Source organism: Odontesthes bonariensis, chromosome 19 (genome assembly GCF_027942865.1).
Source record: "Odontesthes bonariensis isolate fOdoBon6 chromosome 19, fOdoBon6.hap1, whole genome shotgun sequence".
Classification (NCBI taxonomy): domain Eukaryota; kingdom Metazoa; phylum Chordata; class Actinopteri; order Atheriniformes; family Atherinopsidae; genus Odontesthes; species Odontesthes bonariensis.
The window spans coordinates 1,245,394-1,267,136 of NC_134524.1; the positions used below are offsets into that span (position 1 = coordinate 1,245,394).

General features: G+C 45.3%; 1 protein-coding gene across 4 annotated transcripts in view; it reads left to right on the top strand.

The window, feature by feature from the left end:
• The window catches only part of camta2 (calmodulin binding transcription activator 2), a 58,800-nt gene that overhangs the window by 24,821 nt on the left and 12,236 nt on the right, over window positions 1-21,743 (top strand). For all 4 annotated transcript variants that reach the window (XM_075450593.1, XM_075450596.1, XM_075450595.1 and 1 more), the window contains exons 12-19: window positions 8,194-8,320; window positions 8,544-8,678; window positions 13,848-14,020; window positions 16,665-16,846; window positions 19,483-19,561; window positions 19,644-19,887; window positions 19,966-20,190; window positions 20,317-20,507. In XM_075450593.1, coding sequence (XP_075306708.1) covers window positions 8,194-8,320; window positions 8,544-8,678; window positions 13,848-14,020; window positions 16,665-16,846; window positions 19,483-19,561; window positions 19,644-19,887; window positions 19,966-20,190; window positions 20,317-20,507 — 1,356 coding nt within the window. The remainder of the gene's footprint in view (window positions 1-8,193; window positions 8,321-8,543; window positions 8,679-13,847; window positions 14,021-16,664; window positions 16,847-19,482; window positions 19,562-19,643; window positions 19,888-19,965; window positions 20,191-20,316; window positions 20,508-21,743) is intronic.

The window sequence follows — 21,743 nt, forward strand, 5'->3', positions numbered from 1 at the left end:
ACAGCTGGTTTAAGCACAACAAACAGCTGGTTTAAGCACAACAAACAGCTGGTTTAAGCACAACAAACAGCTGGTTTAAAGACAACAAACAGCTGGTTTAAGCACAACAAACAGCTGGTTTAAGCACAACAAACAGCTGGTTTAAGCACAACAAACAGCTGGTTTAAACACAACAAACAGCTGGTTTAAGCACAACAATCAGCTGGTTTAAGCACAACAAACAGCTGGTTTAAAGACAACAAACAGCTGGTTTAAAGACAACAAACAGCTGGTTTAAGCACAACAAACAGCTGGTTTAAACACAACAAACAGCTGGTTTAGACACAACAAACAGCTGGTTTAAACACAACAAACAGCTGGTTTAAACACAGCAAACAGCTGGTTTAAACACAGCAAACAGCTGGTTTAAGCACAACAAACAGCTGGTTTAAGCACAACAAACAGCTGGTTTAAGCACAACAAACAGCTGGTTTAAACACAACAAACAGCTGGTTTAAACACAACAAACAGCTGGTTTAAACACAACAAACAGCTGGTTTAAGCACAACAAACAGCTGGTTTAAGCACAACAAACAGCTGGTTTAAGCACAACAAACAGCTGGTTTAAACACAACAAACAGCTGGTTTAAACACAACAAACAGCTGGTTTAAACACAACAAACAGCTGGTTTAAACACAGCAAACAGCTGGTTTAAACACAACAAACAGCTGGTTTAAGCACAACAAACAGCTGGTTTAAGCACAACAAACAGCTGGTTTAAGCACAACAAACAGCTGGTTTAAACACAACAAACAGCTGGTTTAAACACAACAAACAGCTGGTTTAAGCACAAAAAACAGCTGGTTTAAACACAACAAACAGCTGGTTTAAACACAACAAACAGCTGGTTTAAACCCAACAAACAGCTGGTTTAAGCACAACAAACAGCTGGTTTAAGCACAACAAACAGCTGGTTTAAGCACAACAAACAGCTGGTTTAAGCACAACAAACAGCTGGTTTAAACACAACAAACAGCTGGTTTAAGCACAAAAAACAGCTGGTTTAAGCACAACAAACAGCTGGTTTAAACACAACAAACAGCTGGTTTAAGCACAACAAACAGCTGGTTTAAGCACAACAAACAGCTGGTTTAAAACAACAAACAGCTGGTTTAAACTCAACAAACAGCAGGTTTAAAGACAACAAACAGCTGGTTTAAACCCAACAAACAGCTGGTTTAAGCACAACAAACAGCTGGTTTAAAAACAACAAACAGCTGGTTTAAACTCAACAAACAGCAGGTTTAAAGACAACAAACAGCTGGTTTAAAAACAACAAACAGCTGGTTTAAAAACAACAAACAGCTGGTTTAAGCACAACAAACAGCTGGTTTAAGCACAACAAACAGCTGGTTTAAAGACAACAAACAGCTGGTTTAAGCACAACAAACAGCTGGTTTAAGCACAACAAACAGCTGGTTTAAGCACAACAAACAGCTGGTTTAAACACAACAAACAGCTGGTTTAAGCACAACAAACAGCTGGTTTAAACACAACAAACAGCTGGTTTAAACACAACAAACAGCTGGTTTAACACAACAAACAGCTGGTTTAAACACAACAAACAGCTGGTTTAAACACAACAAACAGCTGGTTTAAGCACAAAAAACAGCTGGTTTAAACTCAACAAACAGCTGGTTTAAAGACAACAAACAGCTGGTTTAAGCACAACAAACAGCTGGTTTAAAAACAACAAACAGCTGGTTTAAAAACAACAAACAGCTGGTTTAAGCACAACAAACAGCTGGGTTAAACACAACAAACAGCTGGTTTAAACACAACAAACAGCTGGTTTAAGCACAACAAACAGCTGGTTTAAGCACAAAAAACAGCTGGTTTAAACACAACAAACAGCTGGTTTAGACACAACAAACAGCTGGTTTAAACACAACAAACAGCTGGTTTAAACACAACAAACAGCTGGTTTAAACACAACAAACAGCTGGTTTAAGCACAAAAAACAGCTGGTTTAAACTCAACAAACAGCTGGTTTAAAGACAACAAACAGCTGGTTTAAGCACAACAAACAGCTGGTTTAAAGACAACAAACAGCTGGTTTAAGCACAACAAACAGCTGGTTTAAGCACAACAAACAGCTGGTTTAAGCACAACAAACAGCTGGTTTAAACACAACAAACAGCTGGTTTAAGCACAACAATCAGCTGGTTTAAGCACAACAAACAGCTGGTTTAAAGACAACAAACAGCTGGTTTAAAGACAACAAACAGCTGGTTTAAGCACAACAAACAGCTGGTTTAAACACAACAAACAGTTGGTTTAGACACAACAAACAGCTGGTTTAAACACAACAAACAGCTGGTTTAAACACAGCAAACAGCTGGTTTAAACACAGCAAACAGCTGGTTTAAGCACAACAAACAGCTGGTTTAAGCACAACAAACAGCTGGTTTAAGCACAAAAAACAGCTGGTTTAAACACAACAAACAGCTGGTTTAAACACAACAAACAGCTGGTTTAAACACAACAAACAGCTGGTTTAAGCACAACAAACAGCTGGTTTAAGCACAACAAACAGCTGGTTTAAGCACAACAAACAGCTGGTTTAAACACAACAAACAGCTGGTTTAAACACAACAAACAGCTGGTTTAAACACAACAAACAGCTGGTTTAAACACAGCAAACAGCTGGTTTAAACACAACAAACAGCTGGTTTAAGCACAACAAACAGCTGGTTTAAGCACAACAAACAGCTGGTTTAAGCACAACAAACAGCTGGTTTAAACACAACAAACAGCTGGTTTAAACACAACAAACAGCTGGTTTAAGCACAAAAAACAGCTGGTTTAAACACAACAAACAGCTGGTTTAAACACAACAAACAGCTGGTTTAAACCCAACAAACAGCTGGTTTAAGCACAACAAACAGCTGGTTTAAGCACAACAAACAGCTGGTTTAAGCACAACAAACAGCTGGTTTAAACACAACAAACAGCTGGTTTAAGCACAAAAAACAGCTGGTTTAAGCACAACAAACAGCTGGTTTAAACACAACAAACAGCTGGTTTAAGCACAACAAACAGCTGGTTTAAGCACAACAAACAGCTGGTTTAAAAACAACAAACAGCTGGTTTAAACTCAACAAACAGCAGGTTTAAAGACAACAAACAGCTGGTTTAAACCCAACAAACAGCTGGTTTAAGCACAACAAACAGCTGGTTTAAAAACAACAAACAGCTGGTTTAAACTCAACAAACAGCAGGTTTAAAGACAACAAACAGCTGGTTTAAAAACAACAAACAGCTGGTTTAAAAACAACAAACAGCTGGTTTAAGCACAACAAACAGCTGGTTTAAGCACAACAAACAGCTGGTTTAAAGACAACAAACAGCTGGTTTAAGCACAACAAACAGCTGGTTTAAGCACAACAAACAGCTGGTTTAAGCACAACAAACAGCTGGTTTAAACACAACAAACAGCTGGTTTAAGCACAACAAACAGCTGGTTTAAACACAACAAACAGCTGGTTTAAACACAACAAACAGCTGGTTTAAACACAACAAACAGCTGGTTTAAACACAACAAACAGCTGGTTTAAGCACAAAAAACAGCTGGTTTAAACTCAACAAACAGCTGGTTTAAAGACAACAAACAGCTGGTTTAAGCACAACAAACAGCTGGTTTAAAAACAACAAACAGCTGGTTTAAAAACAACAAACAGCTGGTTTAAGCACAACAAACAGCTGGGTTAAACACAACAAACAGCTGGTTTAAACACAACAAACAGCTGGTTTAAGCACAACAAACAGCTGGTTTAAGCACAAAAAACAGCTGGTTTAAACACAACAAACAGCTGGTTTAGACACAACAAACAGCTGGTTTAAACACAACAAACAGCTGGTTTAGACACAACAAACAGCTGGTTTAAACACAACAAACAGCTGGTTTAAACCCAACAAACAGCTGGTTTAAGCACAACAAACAGCTGGTTTAAACACAACAAACAGCTGGTTTAAGCACAACAAACAGCTGGTTTAAACACAACAAACAGCTGGTTTAATCACAACAAACAGCTGGTTTAAACACAACAAACAGCTGGTTTAAGCACAACAAACAGCTGGTTTAAACACAACAAACAGCTGGTTTAAACACAACAAACAGCTGGTTTAAACACAACAAACAGCTGGTTTAAACACAACAAACAGCTGGTTTAAAAACAACAAACAGCTGGTTTAAGCACAACAAACAGCTGGTTTAAAGACAACAAACAGCTGGTTTAAAGACAACAAACAGCTGGTTTAAAGACAACAAACAGCTGGTTTAAAGACAACAAACAGCTGGTTTAAAGACAACAAACAGCTGGTTTAAGCACAACAAACAGCTGGTTTAAAGACAACAAACAGCTGGTTTAAAGACAACAAACAGCTGGTTTAAGCACAACAAACAGCTGGTTTAAAGACAACAAACAGCTGGTTTAAAGACAACAAACAGCTGGTTTAAGCACAACAAACAGCTGGTTTAAGCACAACAAACAGCTGGTTTAAAGACAACAAACAGCTGGTTTAAAGACAACAAACAGCTGGTTTAAAGACAACAAACAGCTGGTTTAAAAACAACAAACAGCTGGTTTAAAGACAACAAACAGCTGGTTTAAGCACAACAAACAGCTGGTTTAAAGACAACAAACAGCTGGTTTAAACACAACAAACAGCTGGTTTAAACACAACAAACAGCTGGTTTAAGCACAACAAACAGCTGGTTTAAGCACAACAAACAGCTGGTTTAAACACAACAAACAGCTGGTTTAAAAACAACAAACAGCTGGTTTAAAGACAACAAACAGCTGGTTTAAGCACAACAAACAGCTGGTTTAAACACAACAAACAGCTGTTTAAACTCAACAAACAGCTGGTTTAAAAACAACAAACAGCTGGTTTAAGCACAACAAACAGCTGGTTTAAACACAACAAACAGCTGGTTTAAACACAACAAACAGCTGGTTTAAGCACAACAAACAGCTGGTTTAAGCACAAAAAACAGCTGGTTTAAACACAACAAACAGCTGGTTTAGACACAACAAACAGCTGGTTTAAACACAACAAACAGCTGGTTTAGACACAACAAACAGCTGGTTTAAACCCAACAAACAGCTGGTTTAAACCCAACAAACAGCTGGTTTAAGCACAACAAACAGCTGGTTTAAGCACAACAAACAGCTGGTTTAAACACAACAAACAGCTGGTTTAAGCACAACAAACAGCTGGTTTAAACACAACAAACAGCTGGTTTAATCACAACAAACAGCTGGTTTAAACACAACAAACAGCTGGTTTAAGCACAACAAACAGCTGGTTTAAACACAACAAACAGCTGGTTTAGACACAACAAACAGCTGGTTTAAACACAACAAACAGCTGGTTTAAAAACAACAAACAGCTGGTTTAAGCACAACAAACAGCTGGTTTAAACACAACAAACAGCTGGTTTAGACACAACAAACAGCTGGTTTAAACACAACAAACAGCTGGTTTAAGCACAACAAACAGCTGGTTTAAACACAACAAACAGCTGGTTTAGACACAACAAACAGCTGGTTTAAAGACAACAAACAGCTGGTTTAAAGACAACAAACAGCTGGTTTAAAGACAACAAACAGCTGGTTTAAAGACAACAAACAGCTGGTTTAAAGACAACAAACAGCTGGTTTAAAGACAACAAACAGCTGGTTTAAGCACAACAAACAGCTGGTTTAAAGACAACAAACAGCTGGTTTAAAGACAACAAACAGCTGGTTTAAGCACAACAAACAGCTGGTTTAAAAACAACTAACAGCTGGTTTAAAGACAACAAACAGCTGGTTTAAGCACAACAAACAGCTGGTCTAAACACAACAAACAGCTGTTTAAACTCAACAAACAGCTGGTTTAAAAACAACAAACAGCTGGTTTAAGCACAACAAACAGCTGGTTTAAACACAACAAACAGCTGGTTTAAACACAACAAACAGCTGGTTTAAGCACAACAAACAGCTGGTTTAAGCACAAAAAACAGCTGGTTTAAACACAACAAACAGCTGGTTTAGACACAACAAACAGCTGGTTTAAACACAACAAACAGCTGGTTTAGACACAACAAACAGCTGGTTTAAACCCAACAAACAGCTGGTTTAAACCCAACAAACAGCTGGTTTAAGCACAACAAACAGCTGGTTTAAACACAACAAACAGCTGGTTTAAGCACAACAAACAGCTGGTTTAAACACAACAAACAGCTGGTTTAATCACAACAAACAGCTGGTTTAAACACAACAAACAGCTGGTTTAAGCACAACAAACAGCTGGTTTAAACACAACAAACAGCTGGTTTAGACACAACAAACAGCTGGTTTAAACACAACAAACAGCTGGTTTAAAAACAACAAACAGCTGGTTTAAGCACAACAAACAGCTGGTTTAAACACAACAAACAGCTGGTTTAGACACAACAAACAGCTGGTTTAAGCACAACAAACAGCTGGTTTAAGCACAACAAACAGCTGGTTTAAACACAACAAACAGCTGGTTTAGACACAACAAACAGCTGGTTTAAAGACAACAAACAGCTGGTTTAAAGACAACAAACAGCTGGTTTAAAGACAACAAACAGCTGGTTTAAAGACAACAAACAGCTGGTTTAAAGACAACAAACAGCTGGTTTAAGCACAACAAACAGCTGGTTTAAAGACAACAAACAGCTGGTTTAAAGACAACAAACAGCTGGTTTAAGCACAACAAACAGCTGGTTTAAAGACAACAAACAGCTGGTTTAAAGACAACAAACAGCTGGTTTAAGCACAACAAACAGCTGGTTTAAGCACAACAAACAGCTGGTTTAAAGACAACAAACAGCTGGTTTAAAGACAACAAACAGCTGGTTTAAAGACAACAAACAGCTGGTTTAAAAACAACAAACAGCTGGTTTAAAGACAACAAACAGCTGGTTTAAGCACAACAAACAGCTGGTTTAAAGACAACAAACAGCTGGTTTAAACACAACAAACAGCTGGTTTAAACACAACAAACAGCTGGTTTAAGCACAACAAACAGCTGGTTTAAACACAACAAACAGCTGGTTTAAAAACAACAAACAGCTGGTTTAAAGACAACAAACAGCTGGTTTAAGCACAACAAACAGCTGGTTTAAACACAACAAACAGCTGTTTAAACTCAACAAACAGCTGGTTTAAGCACAACAAACAGCTGGTTTAAACTCAACAAACAGCTGGTTTAAACTCAACAAACAGCTGGTTTAAACTCAACAAACAGCTGGTTTAAACTCAACAAACAGCTGGTTTAAACCCAACAAACAGCTGGTTTAAACACAACAAACAGCTGGTTTAAACTCAACAAACAGCTGGTTTAAACACAACAAACAGCTGGTTTAAACACAACAAACAGCTGGTTTAAACACAACAAACAGCTGGTTTAAACACAACAAACAGCTGGTTTAAGCACAACAAACAGCTGGTTTAAGCACAACAAACAGCTGGTTTAAACACAACAAACAGCTGGTTTAGACACAACAAACAGCTGGTTTAAGCACAACAAACAGCTGGTTTAAACACAACAAACAGCTGGTTTAGACACAACAAACAGCTGGTTTAAACTCAACAAACAGCTGGTTTAAGCACAACAAACAGCTGGTTTAGACACAACAAACAGCTGGTTTAAGCACAACAAACAGCTGGTTTAAACTCAACAAACAGCTGGTTTAAACTCAACAAACAGCTGGTTTAAGCACAACAAACAGCTGGTTTAAGCACAACAAACAGCTGGTTTAAGCACAACAAACAGCTGGTTTAAACTCAACAAACAGCTGGTTTAAGCACAACAAACAGCTGGTTTAAACTCAACAAACAGCTGGTTTAAACTCAACAAACAGCTGGTTTAAACTCAACAAACAGCTGGTCCATTCCACGTAGCAGGTTCAACAAACTCTGAGTCTATTCCTGATCTCTGAGTTGATCTACTCTGAGAAAGAAAACTCAGAGTTTTCGGTTCCAGAAACGCTGATTTGAGTGAGTTTGCTCAACTCTGAGTAGGTTCACCTTGAGTTTAGCGTGTTTGAGTTTTCAGCTCATTCCAGCCGTTGGGAAGCTCCCATGATGCCTTGTTTTCTGCCTTCTGACCGTTGGCTCGGCTCTGACCCTCTGCAGGGCGGAGTCAAGGTGTTGATCACCGGGCCGTGGAGCGAGCCGTCCGGCCGATACTCCTGTGTTTTTGATCAGAGCACCGTCCCGGCCTCGCTGATCCAGCCCGGAGTGCTGCGCTGCTACTGCCCAGGTACCCGCTTTATTCCACCTTTCTGTCGACTTACCTCTGCTGTCAGAGGGCTGCATCCCTGCCTCTGCTTCTGATCCGTTCTGAGAGTAAAACCGCTCCAAACCTGTGGAGAGCAGGTTGGTGCTGGACCGTCAGACAGTAACTGTTGGCCTGTTCCCGGTTCCCTTCGCCCTGAGGGTGGAACCTGTTGTTGAGCTGACGGACTCTGTCTCCTGTCTTTCAGCCCACGAGGCCGGTCTGGTGTGTCTGCAGGTCCTGGAGTCCGGTGGGTCCGTTTCCTCGTCGGTTCTGTTCGAGTACAGAGCGAGGAACGCCAGCTCTCTGCCCAGCTCTCAGCTGGACTGGCTCTCATTGGACGGTCAGTCACAGCTCCTCCTCCTCCTCACTTTGACTAAAGGAACCAGAACCAGAACCAGAACAGGTGCAAGAGTTCTGGTTCTCTGCAGCTGTTACCATGGAAACATCTGCAGATATTCACTTTAAAGCTGCTCAGAACTGAACTAACTCTGGTTCTGCCTCAGATTCTGGGTTTATGTTCATGTTGGAACATGTTTCAGTGAATCTCTGCAGCTGTTACCATGGAAACATCTGCAGATATTCACCTTAAAGCTGCTCAGAACTGAACTAACTCTGGTTCTGCCTCAGATTCTGGGTTTATGTTCATGTTGGAACATGTTTCAGTGAATCTCTGCAGCTGTTACCATGGAAACATCTGCAGATATTCACTTTAAAGCTGCTCAGAGCTGAACTAACTCTGGTTCTGCCTCAGATTTTGGGTTTATGTTCATGTTGGAACATGTTTCAGTGAATCTCTGCAGCTGTTACCATGGAAACATCTGCAGATATTCACTTTAAAGCTGCTCAGAGCTGAACTAACTCTGGTTCTGACTCAGATTCTGGGTTTATGTTCATGTTGGAACATGTTTCAGTGAATCTCTGCAGCTGTTACCATGGAAACATCTGCAGATATTCACTTTAAAGCTGCTCAGAACTGAACTAACTCTGGTTCTGCCTCAGATTCTGGGTTTATGTTCATGTTGGAACATGTTTCAGTGAATCTCTGCAGCTGTTACCATGGAAACATCTGCAGATATTCACCTTAAAGCTGCTCAGAACTGAACTAACTCTGGTTCTGCCTCAGATTCTGGGTTTATGTTCATGTTGGAACATGTTTCAGTGAATCTCTGCAGCTGTTACCATGGAAACATCTGCAGATATTCACTTTAAAGCTGCTCAGAGCTGAACTAACTCTGGTTCTGCCTCAGATTCTGGGTTTATGTTCATGTTGGAACATGTTTCAGTGAATCTCTGCAGCTGTTACCATGGAAACATCTGCAGATATTCACTTTAAAGCTGCTCAGAGCTGAACTAACTCTGGTTCTGCCTCAGATTCTGGGTTTATGTTCATGTTGGAACATGTTTCAGTGAATCTCTGCAGCTGTTACCATGGAAACATCTGCAGATATTCACTTTAAAGCTGCTCAGAACTGAACTAACTCTGGTTCTGACTCAGATTCTGGGTTTATGTTCATGTTGGAACATGTTTCAGTGAATCTCTGCAGCTGTTACCATGGAAACATCTGCAGATATTCACTTTAAAGCTGCTCAGAACTGAACTAACTCTGGTTCTGCCTCAGATTCTGGGTTTATGTTCATGTTGGAACATGTTTCAGTGAATCTCTGCAGCTGTTACCATGGAAACATCTGCAGATATTCACTTTAAAGCTGCTCAGAACTGAACTAACTCTGGTTCTGACTCAGATTCTGGGTTTATGTTCATGTTGGAACATGTTTCAGTGAATCTCTGCAGCTGTTACCATGGAAACATCTGCAGATATTCACCTTAAAGCTGCTCAGAACTGAACTAACTCTGGTTCTGACTCAGATTCTGGGTTTATGTTCATGTTGGAACATGTTTCAGTGAATCTCTGCAGCTGTTACCATGGAAACATCTGCAGATATTCACCTTAAAGCTGCTCAGAGCTGAACTAACTCTGGTTCTGACTCAGATTCTGGGTTTATGTTCATGTTGGAACATGTTTCAGTGAATCTCTGCAGCTGTTACCATGGAAACATCTGCAGATATTCACTTTAAAGCTGCTCAGAACTGAACTAACTCTGGTTCTGCCTCAGATTCTGGGTTTATGTTCATGTTGGAACATGTTTCAGTGAATCTCTGCAGCTGTTACCATGGAAACATCTGCAGATATTCACTTTAAAGCTGCTCAGAGCTGAACTAACTCTGGTTCTGCCTCAGATTCTGGGTTTATGTTCATGTTGGAACATGTTTCAGTGAATCTCTGCAGCTGTTACCATGGAAACATCTGCAGATATTCACTTTAAAGCTGCTCAGAGCTGTTCCTAAAGACCAGGATGGAGTTTGGTTATCTGGTCTGCCGCCTGTCTGAGTGCTTCAGGGTTTCCGTCTCCCTCAGGAATGTCACACAGTCAGCTGAGCCCCCCCCTCCTTCCCAGCATGCTTTGCTGCCAGCCTGCAGAGAGCACATGCTGCCCTCTCTCTCTGTCTTTAACCTTAACTGATCCTGCCACAGCCACCCTGTCTGCTTCCTGACGCTGTGAGAGTGCACATGGTGAGTGTTGACTGGTGCTGTGACATCACAGCGTGCTGTGACATCACAGCGCTCTGAGCGAGCTCCTCACCGGAGCTCTGGGGCAGAGGATGGACGGCGCTCAGCAGCACGATGTTGGTAGGACCAACACTGGTTACACATCAGTGTTCATGAAGAACAGACGAGGGTTTGAACTTTTTCATCTTCAGAAATGATTCCATGAAGCTGTGTTTCGGTCTGCTCCTCGTCGGTTTGATCACGTCTTTAAGTTAAATCTCTTGTTCGAACGTGGTTGTTTCTTTGCTGCTTTGTGGTTGTTTCTTTGCTGCTTTGTGGTTGTTTCTTTGCTGCTTTGTGGTTGTTTCTTTGCTGCTTTGTGGCTGTTTCTTTGCTGCTTTGTGGTTGTTTCTTTGCTGCTTTGTGGCTGTTTCTTTGCTGCTTTGTGGCTGTTTCTTTGCTGCTTTGTGGTTGTTTCTTTGCAGCTTTGTGGCTGTTTCTTTGCTGCTTTGTGGTTGTTTCTTTGCAGCTTTGTGGTTGTTTCTTTGGCAGCTTTGTGGTTGTTTCTTTGGCAGCTTTGTGGTTGTTTCTTTGGCAGCTTTGTGGCTGTTTCTTTGGCAGCTTTGTGGTTGTTTCTTTGGCAGCTTTGTGGTTGTTTCTTTGCTGCTTTGTGGCTGTTTCTTTGGCAGCTTTGTGGTTGTTTCTTTGCTGCTTTGTGGCTGTTTCTTTGCTGCTTTGTGGTTGTTTCTTTGCAGCTTTGTGGCTGTTTCTTTGCAGCTTTTTGTCTGTTTCTTTGCTGCTTTGTGGCTGTTTCTTTGCTGCTTTGTGGTTGTTTCTTTGCAGCTTTGTGTCTGTTTCTTTTGCAGCTTTGTGGCTGTTTCTTTGCTGCTTTGTGTCTGTTTCTTTTGCAGCTTTGTGGCTGTTTCTTTGCAGCTTTGTGTCTGTTTCTTTTGCAGCTTTGTGGCTGTTTCTTTGCTGCTTTGTGGTTGTTTCTTTGCTGCTTTGTGGTTGTTTCTTTGCTGCTTTGTGGTTGTTTCTTTGCTGCTTTGTGGTTGTTTCTTTGCTGCTTTGTGGTTGTTTCTTTGCTGCTTTGTGGCTGTTTCTTTGCTGCTTTGTGGCTGTTTCTTTGCTGCTTTGTGGTTGTTTCTTTGCAGCTTTGTGGCTGTTTCTTTGCTGCTTTGTGGTTGTTTCTTTGCAGCTTTGTGGTTGTTTCTTTGGCAGCTTTGTGGTTGTTTCTTTGGCAGCTTTGTGGTTGTTTCTTTGGCAGCTTTGTGGCTGTTTCTTTGGCAGCTTTGTGGTTGTTTCTTTGGCAGCTTTGTGGTTGTTTCTTTGCTGCTTTGTGGCTGTTTCTTTGGCAGCTTTGTGGTTGTTTCTTTGCTGCTTTGTGGCTGTTTCTTTGCTGCTTTGTGGTTGTTTCTTTGCAGCTTTGTGGCTGTTTCTTTGCAGCTTTTTGTCTGTTTCTTTGCTGCTTTGTGGCTGTTTCTTTGCTGCTTTGTGGTTGTTTCTTTGCAGCTTTGTGTCTGTTTCTTTTGCAGCTTTGTGGCTGTTTCTTTGCTGCTTTGTGTCTGTTTCTTTTGCAGCTTTGTGGCTGTTTCTTTGCAGCTTTGTGTCTGTTTCTTTTGCAGCTTTGTGGCTGTTTCTTTGCTGCTTTGTGGTTGTTTCTTTGCTGCTTTGTGGCTGTTTCTTTGCTGCTTTGTGGTTGTTTCTTTGGCAGCTTTGTGGTTGTTTCTTTGCTGCTTTGTGGCTTTTTCTTTTGCAGCTTTGTGGCTTTTTCTTTGGCAGCTTTGTGGCTGTTTCTTTGCTGCTTTGTGTCTCTTTTTGACTCATTTGGTCGCGTATTGATTCATGAGGAGAGTTTGGGAAGGTAGATGGTCGAGAAAAGAAAATAATTGTTGCAGCTGTTAGCAGGGAGTCCCCTGTGTGTGTGCATGTGTGTGCGTGCATGTGTGTGCGTTCAGGTCACACTGTATCAGGCTATATTAGGCTCTGTGCTTTTATTTTTCTGAACACACAGCGAGTGTGCCAGGCGGCCGGGCGATTGAAGTCAGTCAGATAGTTTCCATCTGAGACACTGTGTGTGTGCACGCTGCCGTGCACTGTGTGTGCGCACTGCCGTGCGTGTTTAAGAGGCTCTCTTTAAACAGTTATTTAAGAGGGGCCTCCTGGTTAGAGCTGTCGACACACACAGCCCTTACTGGGTTTCTGCAGCCAATCAGGTCAGCTTTTGTGTGATTGACATGTGTGATCGTGTTTGTCTTGGAGGTTCGGGTCTCTGATGACAGCTGTGGGAAGCATCATGGGAAATGTAGGAGTTGGCTGGGCAAAAAGAACCATTTTATCCATTTTTTTTTTTGAAAGGTAAATGGGTTCTCTCTTTGACTCCCTCTGGGCTTCCGTAGTTCAGGCAAGGGGACCCGGTGGGAGGAGCTTACAGAAGGGGAACCGGTGGGAGGAGCTTATAGAAGGGGAACCGGTGGGAGGAGCTTATAGAAGGGGAACCGGTGGGAGGAGCTTACAGAAGGGGAACCGGTGGGAGGAGCTTACAGTACGGGGGACCCGGTGGGAGGAGCTTACAGAAGGGGGACCGGTGGGAGGAGCTTACAGTACGGGGGACCCGGTGGGAGGAGCTTACAGAAGGGGAACCGGTGGGAGGAGCTTACAGTACGGGGGACCCGGTGGGAGGAGCTTACAGAAAGGGGACCCGGTGGGAGGAGCTTACAGAAGGGGGACTCGGTGGGAGGAGCTACAGAAAGGGGAGGTGCTGCTTTGGGAGGAGAAAAATCATAGATTTCGTCTTTAGGCCGAATCACCGAGCCTAAGAGGCTCTGTTTGGTTTCGCTGAGTTTCAGCAGCCGGCTGACGGGCGCTTCGTTTCTGACCTGCTGACTGTGTAACTGGTTAAATCTCTCCCAGCGGGAGTGGGCGGAGCTCTGTGTCTCACACCTGTTTTCCACCTGCAGATAACCAGTTCAGGATGTCCATCTTAGAGCGGCTGGAGCAGATGGAGCGCAGGATGGCAGAGATGGCGGCCCGTGAAAACAACCAGCAACAATGGCAGCAGCAACGGCAGCAGCAGCAGCAGCATGGCAGCCAGCTGGCCACGCCCCCTCCTCCACCTCAAGACCAGGAACAGGTGAGGCTGCTGAAGAACACCGCTGTGTTGCCTTAATTCACCAAGATGATGACATCATCTTCCACTTATATCCCCTTAAAAATGGTGAATGATGTGTGGAGGTGACATGAGCCGCTGAACCGGGCTGCTGCCTCCCAGCACCGCCCTGGCTCTGGTTGATGTCATGGGGTTTATATAGACTCTGCGGGACGGAAATACTTTAACCTCAACTAAAACAATTAGTGCTGCTCAGGAGGACGCCGTCAACCCTGAAAAAACAGCTTCATCACTTCTGTCAGGCAGCTCAAAGCACGGCGACCAGCTGCACACTGAGAAACCCAACCACCAGAAAGCAACTGTAACTCTCAGAAAACATCTTTTAACACTCGGAAAACAACTGTAACACTCGGAAAACAACTGTAACACTCGGAAAACAACTGTAACACTAAGAAAACAACTGTAACACTCAGACAACTGTAACACTCGGAAAACGACTGTAACACTCGGAAAACAACTGTAACACTCGGAAAACTAACACTCAGAAAACGACTGTAACACTTAGAAAACGACTGTAACACTCAGACAACTGTAACACTCAGACAACTGTAACACTCGGAAAACAACTGTAACACTCAGACAACTGTAACACTCGGAAAACAACTGTAACACTCAGACAACTGTAACACTCGGAAAACGACTGTAACACTCGGAAAACAACTGTAACACTCGGAAAACTAACACTCAGAAAACGACTGTAACACTTAGAAAACGACTGTAACACTCAGACAACTGTAACACTCGGAAAACAACTGTAGCACTAAGAAAACAACTGTAACACTTAGAAAACGACTGTAACACTCAGACAACTGTAAAACTCGGAAAACAACTGTAACACTCAGACAACTGTAACACTCGGAAAACAACTGTAACACTCAGACAACTGTAACACTCGGAAAACAACTGTAACACTCAGACAACTGTAACACTCAGACAACTGTAACACTCGGAAAACGACTGTAACACTCGGAAAACTAACACTCGGAAAACGACTGTAAATCTTAGAAAACGAATGTAACACTCGGAAAACAACTGTAACACTCGGGAAGCGACTGTAACACTCGGGAAGCGACTGTAACACTCGGAAAACAACTGTTACTCTCTGAAAACTAACACTCGGGAAGCGACTGTAACACTCGGGAAGCGACTGTAACACTCGGGAAGCGACTGTAACACTTAGAAAACGACTGTAACACTCAGAAAACGACTGTAACACTCAGGAAACAACTGTAACACTCAGGAAGCGACTGTAACACTCAGGAAACGACTGTAACACTCAGGAAGCGACTGTAACACTCAGGAAACAACTGTAACACTCAGGAAGCGACTGTAACACTCAGGAAACAACTGTAACACTCAGGAAACAACTGTAACATTCGGGAAACGACTGTAGATGTAGTGTTGCTCGCCATGCTTTCTGCGATAGCAGTGTACTCCTCCATGTTCTTAGTTACCATGGAGACGAGTTTGGCCCATGTGATGGGCTGCCTGACAGTACCAGCATCGGGCGACATCGGTGGAAGGGGGCAACATCAGTCTAAGGGGGCGACATCAGTCTATAAGGGGGCGACATCAGTCTGGAAGGGGGCAACATCAGTGGAAGGGGGCAACATCAGTGGAAGGGGGCAACATCAGTGGAAGGGGGCGACATCAGTCTATAAGGGGGCGACATCAGTCTATAAGGGGGCGACATCGGTCTATAAGGGGGCGACATCGGTCTATAAGGGGGCGACATCGGTCTATAAGGGGGCGACATCGGTCTATAAGGGGGCGACATCAGTCTATAAGGGGGCGACATCGGTCTATAAGGGGGCGACATTGGTCTATAAGGGGGCGACATCAGTCTATAAGGGGGCGACATCAGTCTATAAGGGGGCGACATCAGTCTATAAGGGGGCGACATTGGTCTATAAGGGGGCGACATTGGTCTATAAGGGGGCGACATCAGTCTATAAGGGGGCGACATTGGTCTATAAGGGGGCGACATCAGTCTATAAGGGGGCGACATCAGTCTATAAGGGGGCGACATCAGTCTATAAGGGGGCGACATCGGTGGAAGGGGGCGACATCGGTGGAAGGGGGCGACATCAGTGGAAGGGGGCGACATCGGTGGAAGGGGGCAACATCAGTGGAAGGGGGCGACATCGGTGGAAGGGGGCGTGCTGTGGTTGGCGTGCGGCAGTCTGGCAGCAGGACGGCTGACGGACAGCTGGGCGGAGGTGTCGAGTGATGACAGCGAGCCCGGCTCTCCACGCCGTCACTCAGTCTTAGCCCACTTGGCTGTGTGCATCACACGGGGACGGGGGCAGAGCTGCACATGCCAGGGAAAAACTGGAGGGGGGGGTGGGGGTATGAATGTAATGTTTCCTACCAGCTGGAGGGGGGAGGGGTGGGAGGACAGAGGGGTGGGCAGGTCACCTGAAAGGGACGACTTCATCGATCAGCTTATTCAGGCCGGGTGAACTTTAGTCCAGTTGTCAGACCTGTTTACCCTCAGATTTACTGAGGGATCATGGGAGTTTGAGCATCCAGGCTACATGTGTTGGTGGTTAGGATGCTAAAGAAGGAAGCTAACGTTAGCATGAATAACTCTGTGTGTGTTTTTCAGTCCTCTCAGTGGTTTGAGAGGAGGATCGTGGGAGTGTGTGAGCGGATGATGAGAGGAGGACGGTGGGGAGGAGGAGAAGGAGAGAGGCTTCATCACTCCGTCCGTCACCGCGGGATGACGCTGCTCCACCTGGCCGCCGCGCAGGGATACACACACCTGATCCTCACGCTGATACGCTGGAGGTAAACACATACCTGATCCTCACGCTGATACGCCGGAGGTAAACACACACCTGATCCTCACGCTGATACGCCGGAGGTAAACACACACCTGATCCTCACGCTGATACGCTGGAGGTAAACACACACCTGATCCTCACGCTGATACGCTGGAGGTAAACACACACCTGATCCTCACGCTGATACGCTGGAGGTAAACACACACCTGATCCTCACGCTGATACGCTGGAGGTAAACACACACCTGATCCTCACGCTGATACGCTGGAGGTAAACACACACCTGATCCTCACGCTGATACAGCGGAGGTAAACACACACCTGATCCTCACGCTGATACGCTGGAGGTAAACACACACCTGATCCTCACGCTGATACGCTGGAGGTAAACACACACCTGATCCTCACGCTGATACGCTGGAGGTAAACACACACCTGATCCTCACGCTGATACGCTGGAGGTAAACACACACCTGATCCTCACGCTGATACGCTGGAGGTAAACACACACCTGATCCTCACGCTGATACGCTGGAGGTAAACACACACCTGATCCTCACGCTGATACGCCGGAGGTAAACACACACCTGATCCTCACGCTGATACGCTGGAGGTAAACACACACCTGATCCTCACGCTGATACGCTGGAGGTAAACACACACCTGATCCTCACGCTGATACGCCGGAGGTAAACACACACCTGATCCTCACGCTGATACGCCGGAGGTAAACACACACCTGATCCTCACGCTGATACACTGGAGGTAAACACACACCTGATCCTCACGCTGATACGCTGGGGGTAAACACACACCTGATCCTCACGCTGATACGCTGGAGGTAAACACACACCTGATCCTCACGCTGATACACACACCTGATCCTCACGCTGATACGCCGGAGGTAAACACACACCTGATCCTCACGCTGATACGCCGGAGGTAAACACACACCTGATCCTCACGCTGATACGCCGGAGGTAAACACACACCTGATCCTCACGCTGATACGCCGGAGGTAAACACACACCTGATCCTCACGCTGATACGCCGGAGGTAAACACACACCTGATCCTCACGCTGATACGCTGGAGGTAAACACACACCTGATCCTCACGCTGATACGCTGGAGGTAAACACACACCTGATCCTCACGCTGATACAGCGGAGGTAAACACACACCTGATCCTCACGCTGATACGCTGGAGGTAAACACACACCTGATCCTCACGCTGATACAGCGGAGGTAAACACACACCTGATCCTCACGCTGATACAGCGGAGGTAAACACACACCTGATCCTCACGCTGATACGTTGGAGGTAAACACACACCTGATCCTCACGCTGATAGAGCGGAGGTAAACACACACCTGATCCTCACGCTGATACGTTGGAGGTAAACACACACCTGATCCTCACGCTGATACGCTGGAGGTAAACACACACCTGATCCTCACGCTGATACGTTGGAGGTAAACACACACCTGATCCTCACGCTGATACGCTGGGGGTAAACACACACCTGATCCTCACGCTGATATGCTGGAGGTAAACACACACCTGATCCTCACGCTGATACGCTGGAGGTAAACACACACCTGATCCTCACGCTGATACGTTGGAGGTAAACACACACCTGATCCTCACGCTGATACGCTGGAGGTAAACACACACCTGATCCTCACGCTGATACGCTGGAGGTAAACACACACCTGATCCTCACGCTGATACGCTGGAGGTAAACACACACCTGATCCTCACGCTGATACGCTGGAGGTAAACACACACCTGATCCTCACGCTGATACGCTGGAGGTAAACACACACCTGATCCTCACGCTGATACACTGGAGGTAAACCATATTTCTGGTACTTTAAGGCGAGACACGGCGGGCAAAAACAGGAGTAAATTTTTAGATTTTGGGCCAGTTTACTCCTTCAATATGTGTTCTTACAACCTGCTATAAAGGAAACGTTGAAAACATCAATTAAAATGTTTATTTCATCACATTTTGTTTAATAGCAGCAGTACGTTTCGCCCCAATCTACCAAAATAAATTCCCCTGTTTAAATCTTAAATATTCTTCCAGTATCAATATCTCAGCCTATGGAGCACCTACTAACACCAAACTTTCCAGTTATACACTCAGCAGTATTCTGAAGATATTTACAGAAGGGTTTGTTGATAAATCATTCCTGGCCCGATTTATGTGACATTATAATAAAAGAAAATGGTGAAAATTGATGTTTTTTTAGGCTATGGACAGTATATTTTGATTTCCTAGGAAATGAAAACAGATATCCTGAAATCCCTCTAATTCTCTTTTCATTTTGTGTGTAAACAAAATGAAAAAAGAATTTTGCACCTGGCTTTATCATATGTTCAGATCTATCTTCCGGAAATATATGCAAATGTGCGCATATTTAATGAGATAATGCCTAATTCGCATAATTAAACGTACAAATATCTAAAACTTGTAATACATTTTTTTTTCAAACTTGTATAAGTAATCAGCTGAGGAAGTTTCATGGTGATATCTATTATTTTAAAATATTACCCTATTCACCTGTAGCGTCCCGCCTTAAGGTTTAACCAGCTTAAAGACGCCGTCTCCATGACAACCGACTGTTTTGTTGCAGGAACGTAAACGGCGACAGTTTGGACCTGGAACAGGAAGTCGACCCTCTGAACGTCGACCACTTCTCCTGCACGCCGCTGGTAAACGCACACGCCTCACTGTCGGTACGGTTGCCACGGTTACCACCCACCGCCTGACGCGCTGTGTGCGTGTGTGTTGCAGATGTGGGCGTGCGCGCTCGGCCACCAGAGGGCAGCAGAGCTGCTGTACAGCTGGAACAGTCTGGCACTGGGGATCCCGGACTCGCTGGGCCGCCTGCCGCTCGCCGTCGCCCGCTCCCGAGGACACACCCGCCTCGCCACGGCGCTGGAGGAGCTGCACGTGCAGCGCGCGCACGCGGCGTCCAGGGACGCGCCTGCCACGCCGCAGCCGCCCCCGTCTCCTCCGTCCACCAGCCCGGACACAGGTGACACACGCCGGCCGCCTGTCATGTGACCTGATTCCTGCTCTCTGATTGGCTCTAACGGTCTCCCCTCTCCTACAGGTCTCAGCTCCTCCAGCAGTCTCCCCTCCCCCAGCGACCCCTCCTCCCCCTCTCCCAGCTCCGCCTACTCCAGTGGCCCCGCCCCCATGGACACTTCCCCCTCCTCTCCTTCATCGCCGTCCTCCTCTTCCTCGCTGTCTGTGTCCCCGGCCTCCCCCTCCTCCCTCCCTCTTTCATCCCTTCCTTCGATGTGGGGGGAGGAGCCAGACGCCACCTTCAGCACAGGTAACACAGTCACTTCCTGATCAGTGGGCGGGGTCTTATGGTCAGTGGGCGGAGTCGGATTATCAGTGGGCGGGGTCTTATGGTCAGTGGGCGGGGTCTGATGATCTCCTCTAATATGCGTCACAGGTTTGAACCCCGGCGGCTCCAGGGACTCCCCCCTTTACCTCATGGACTATGAGAACGCCGCCCACGCCTTCACACATGCGCACGCAGCAGGGGGGCGGCGGGCGGCGGCGACGCTGGAGGAGCAGCTGCTGAGCTACGGCGAGAACACCGAGAACGAGGACGAGGAGTACCTGGAAGAGGAGGTGCTACAGGTACGCTCAGTTCACGGTGCAAAGAAACTTAGTTCCCAGTCCCCTCTCCAGTATTTACTCCCCAAACTTAGTTCCCAGTCCCCTCTCCCGTATTTACTCCCCAAACTTAGTTCCCAGTCCCCTCTCCAGTATTTACTCCCCAAACTTAGTTCCCAGTCCCCTCTCCCGTATTTACTCCCCAAACTTAGTTCCCAGTCCCCTCTCCAGTATTTACTCCCCAAACTTAGTTCCCAGTCCCCTCTCCCGTATTTACTCCCCAAACTTAGTTCCCAGTCCCCTCTCCAGTATTTACTCCCCAAACTTAGTTCCCAGTCCCCTCTCCCGTATTTACTCCCCAAACTTAGTTCCCAGTCCCCTCTCCAGTATTTACTCCCCAAACTTAGTTCCCAGTCCCCTCTCCCGTATTTACTCCCCAAACTTAGTTCCCAGTCCCCTCTCCAGTATTTACTCCCCAAACTTAGTTCCCAGTCCCCTCTCCAGTATTTACTCCCCAAACTTAGTTCCCAGTCCCCTCTCCAGTATTTACTCCCCAAACTTAGTTCCCAGTCCCCTCTCCAGTATTTACTCCCCAAACTTAGTTCCCAGTCCCCACTCCCGTATTTACTCCCCAAACTTAGTTCCCAGTCCCCTCTCCCGTATTTACTCCCCAAACTTAGTTCCCAGTCCCCTCTCCCGTATTTACTCCCCAAACTTAGTTCCCAGTCCCCTCTCCAGTATTTACTCCCCAAACTTAGTTCCCAGTCCCCTCTCCCGTATTTACTCCCCAAACTTAGTTCCCAGTCCCCTCTCCCGTATTTACTCCCCAAACTTAGTTCCCAGTCCCCTCTCCCGTATTTACTCCCCAAACCTAGTTCCCAGTCCCCTCTCCCGTATTTACTCCCCAAACTTAGTTCCCAGTCCCCTCTCCCGTATTTACTCCCCAAACTTAGTTCCCAGTCCCCTCTCCAGTATTTACTCCCCAAACTTAGTTCCCAGTCCCCTCTCCCGTATTTACTCCCCAAACTTAGTTCCCAGTCCCCTCTCCAGTATTTACTCCCCAAACTTAGTTCCCAGTCCCCACTCCCGTATTTACTCCCCAAACTTAGTTCCCAGTCCCCTCTCCCGTATTTACTCCCCAAACTTAGTTCCCAGTCCCGTATTTACTCCCCAAACTTAGTTCCCAGTCCCCTCTCCAGTATTTACTCCCCAAACTTAGTTCCCAGTCCCCTCTCCAGTATTTACTCCCCAAACTTAGTT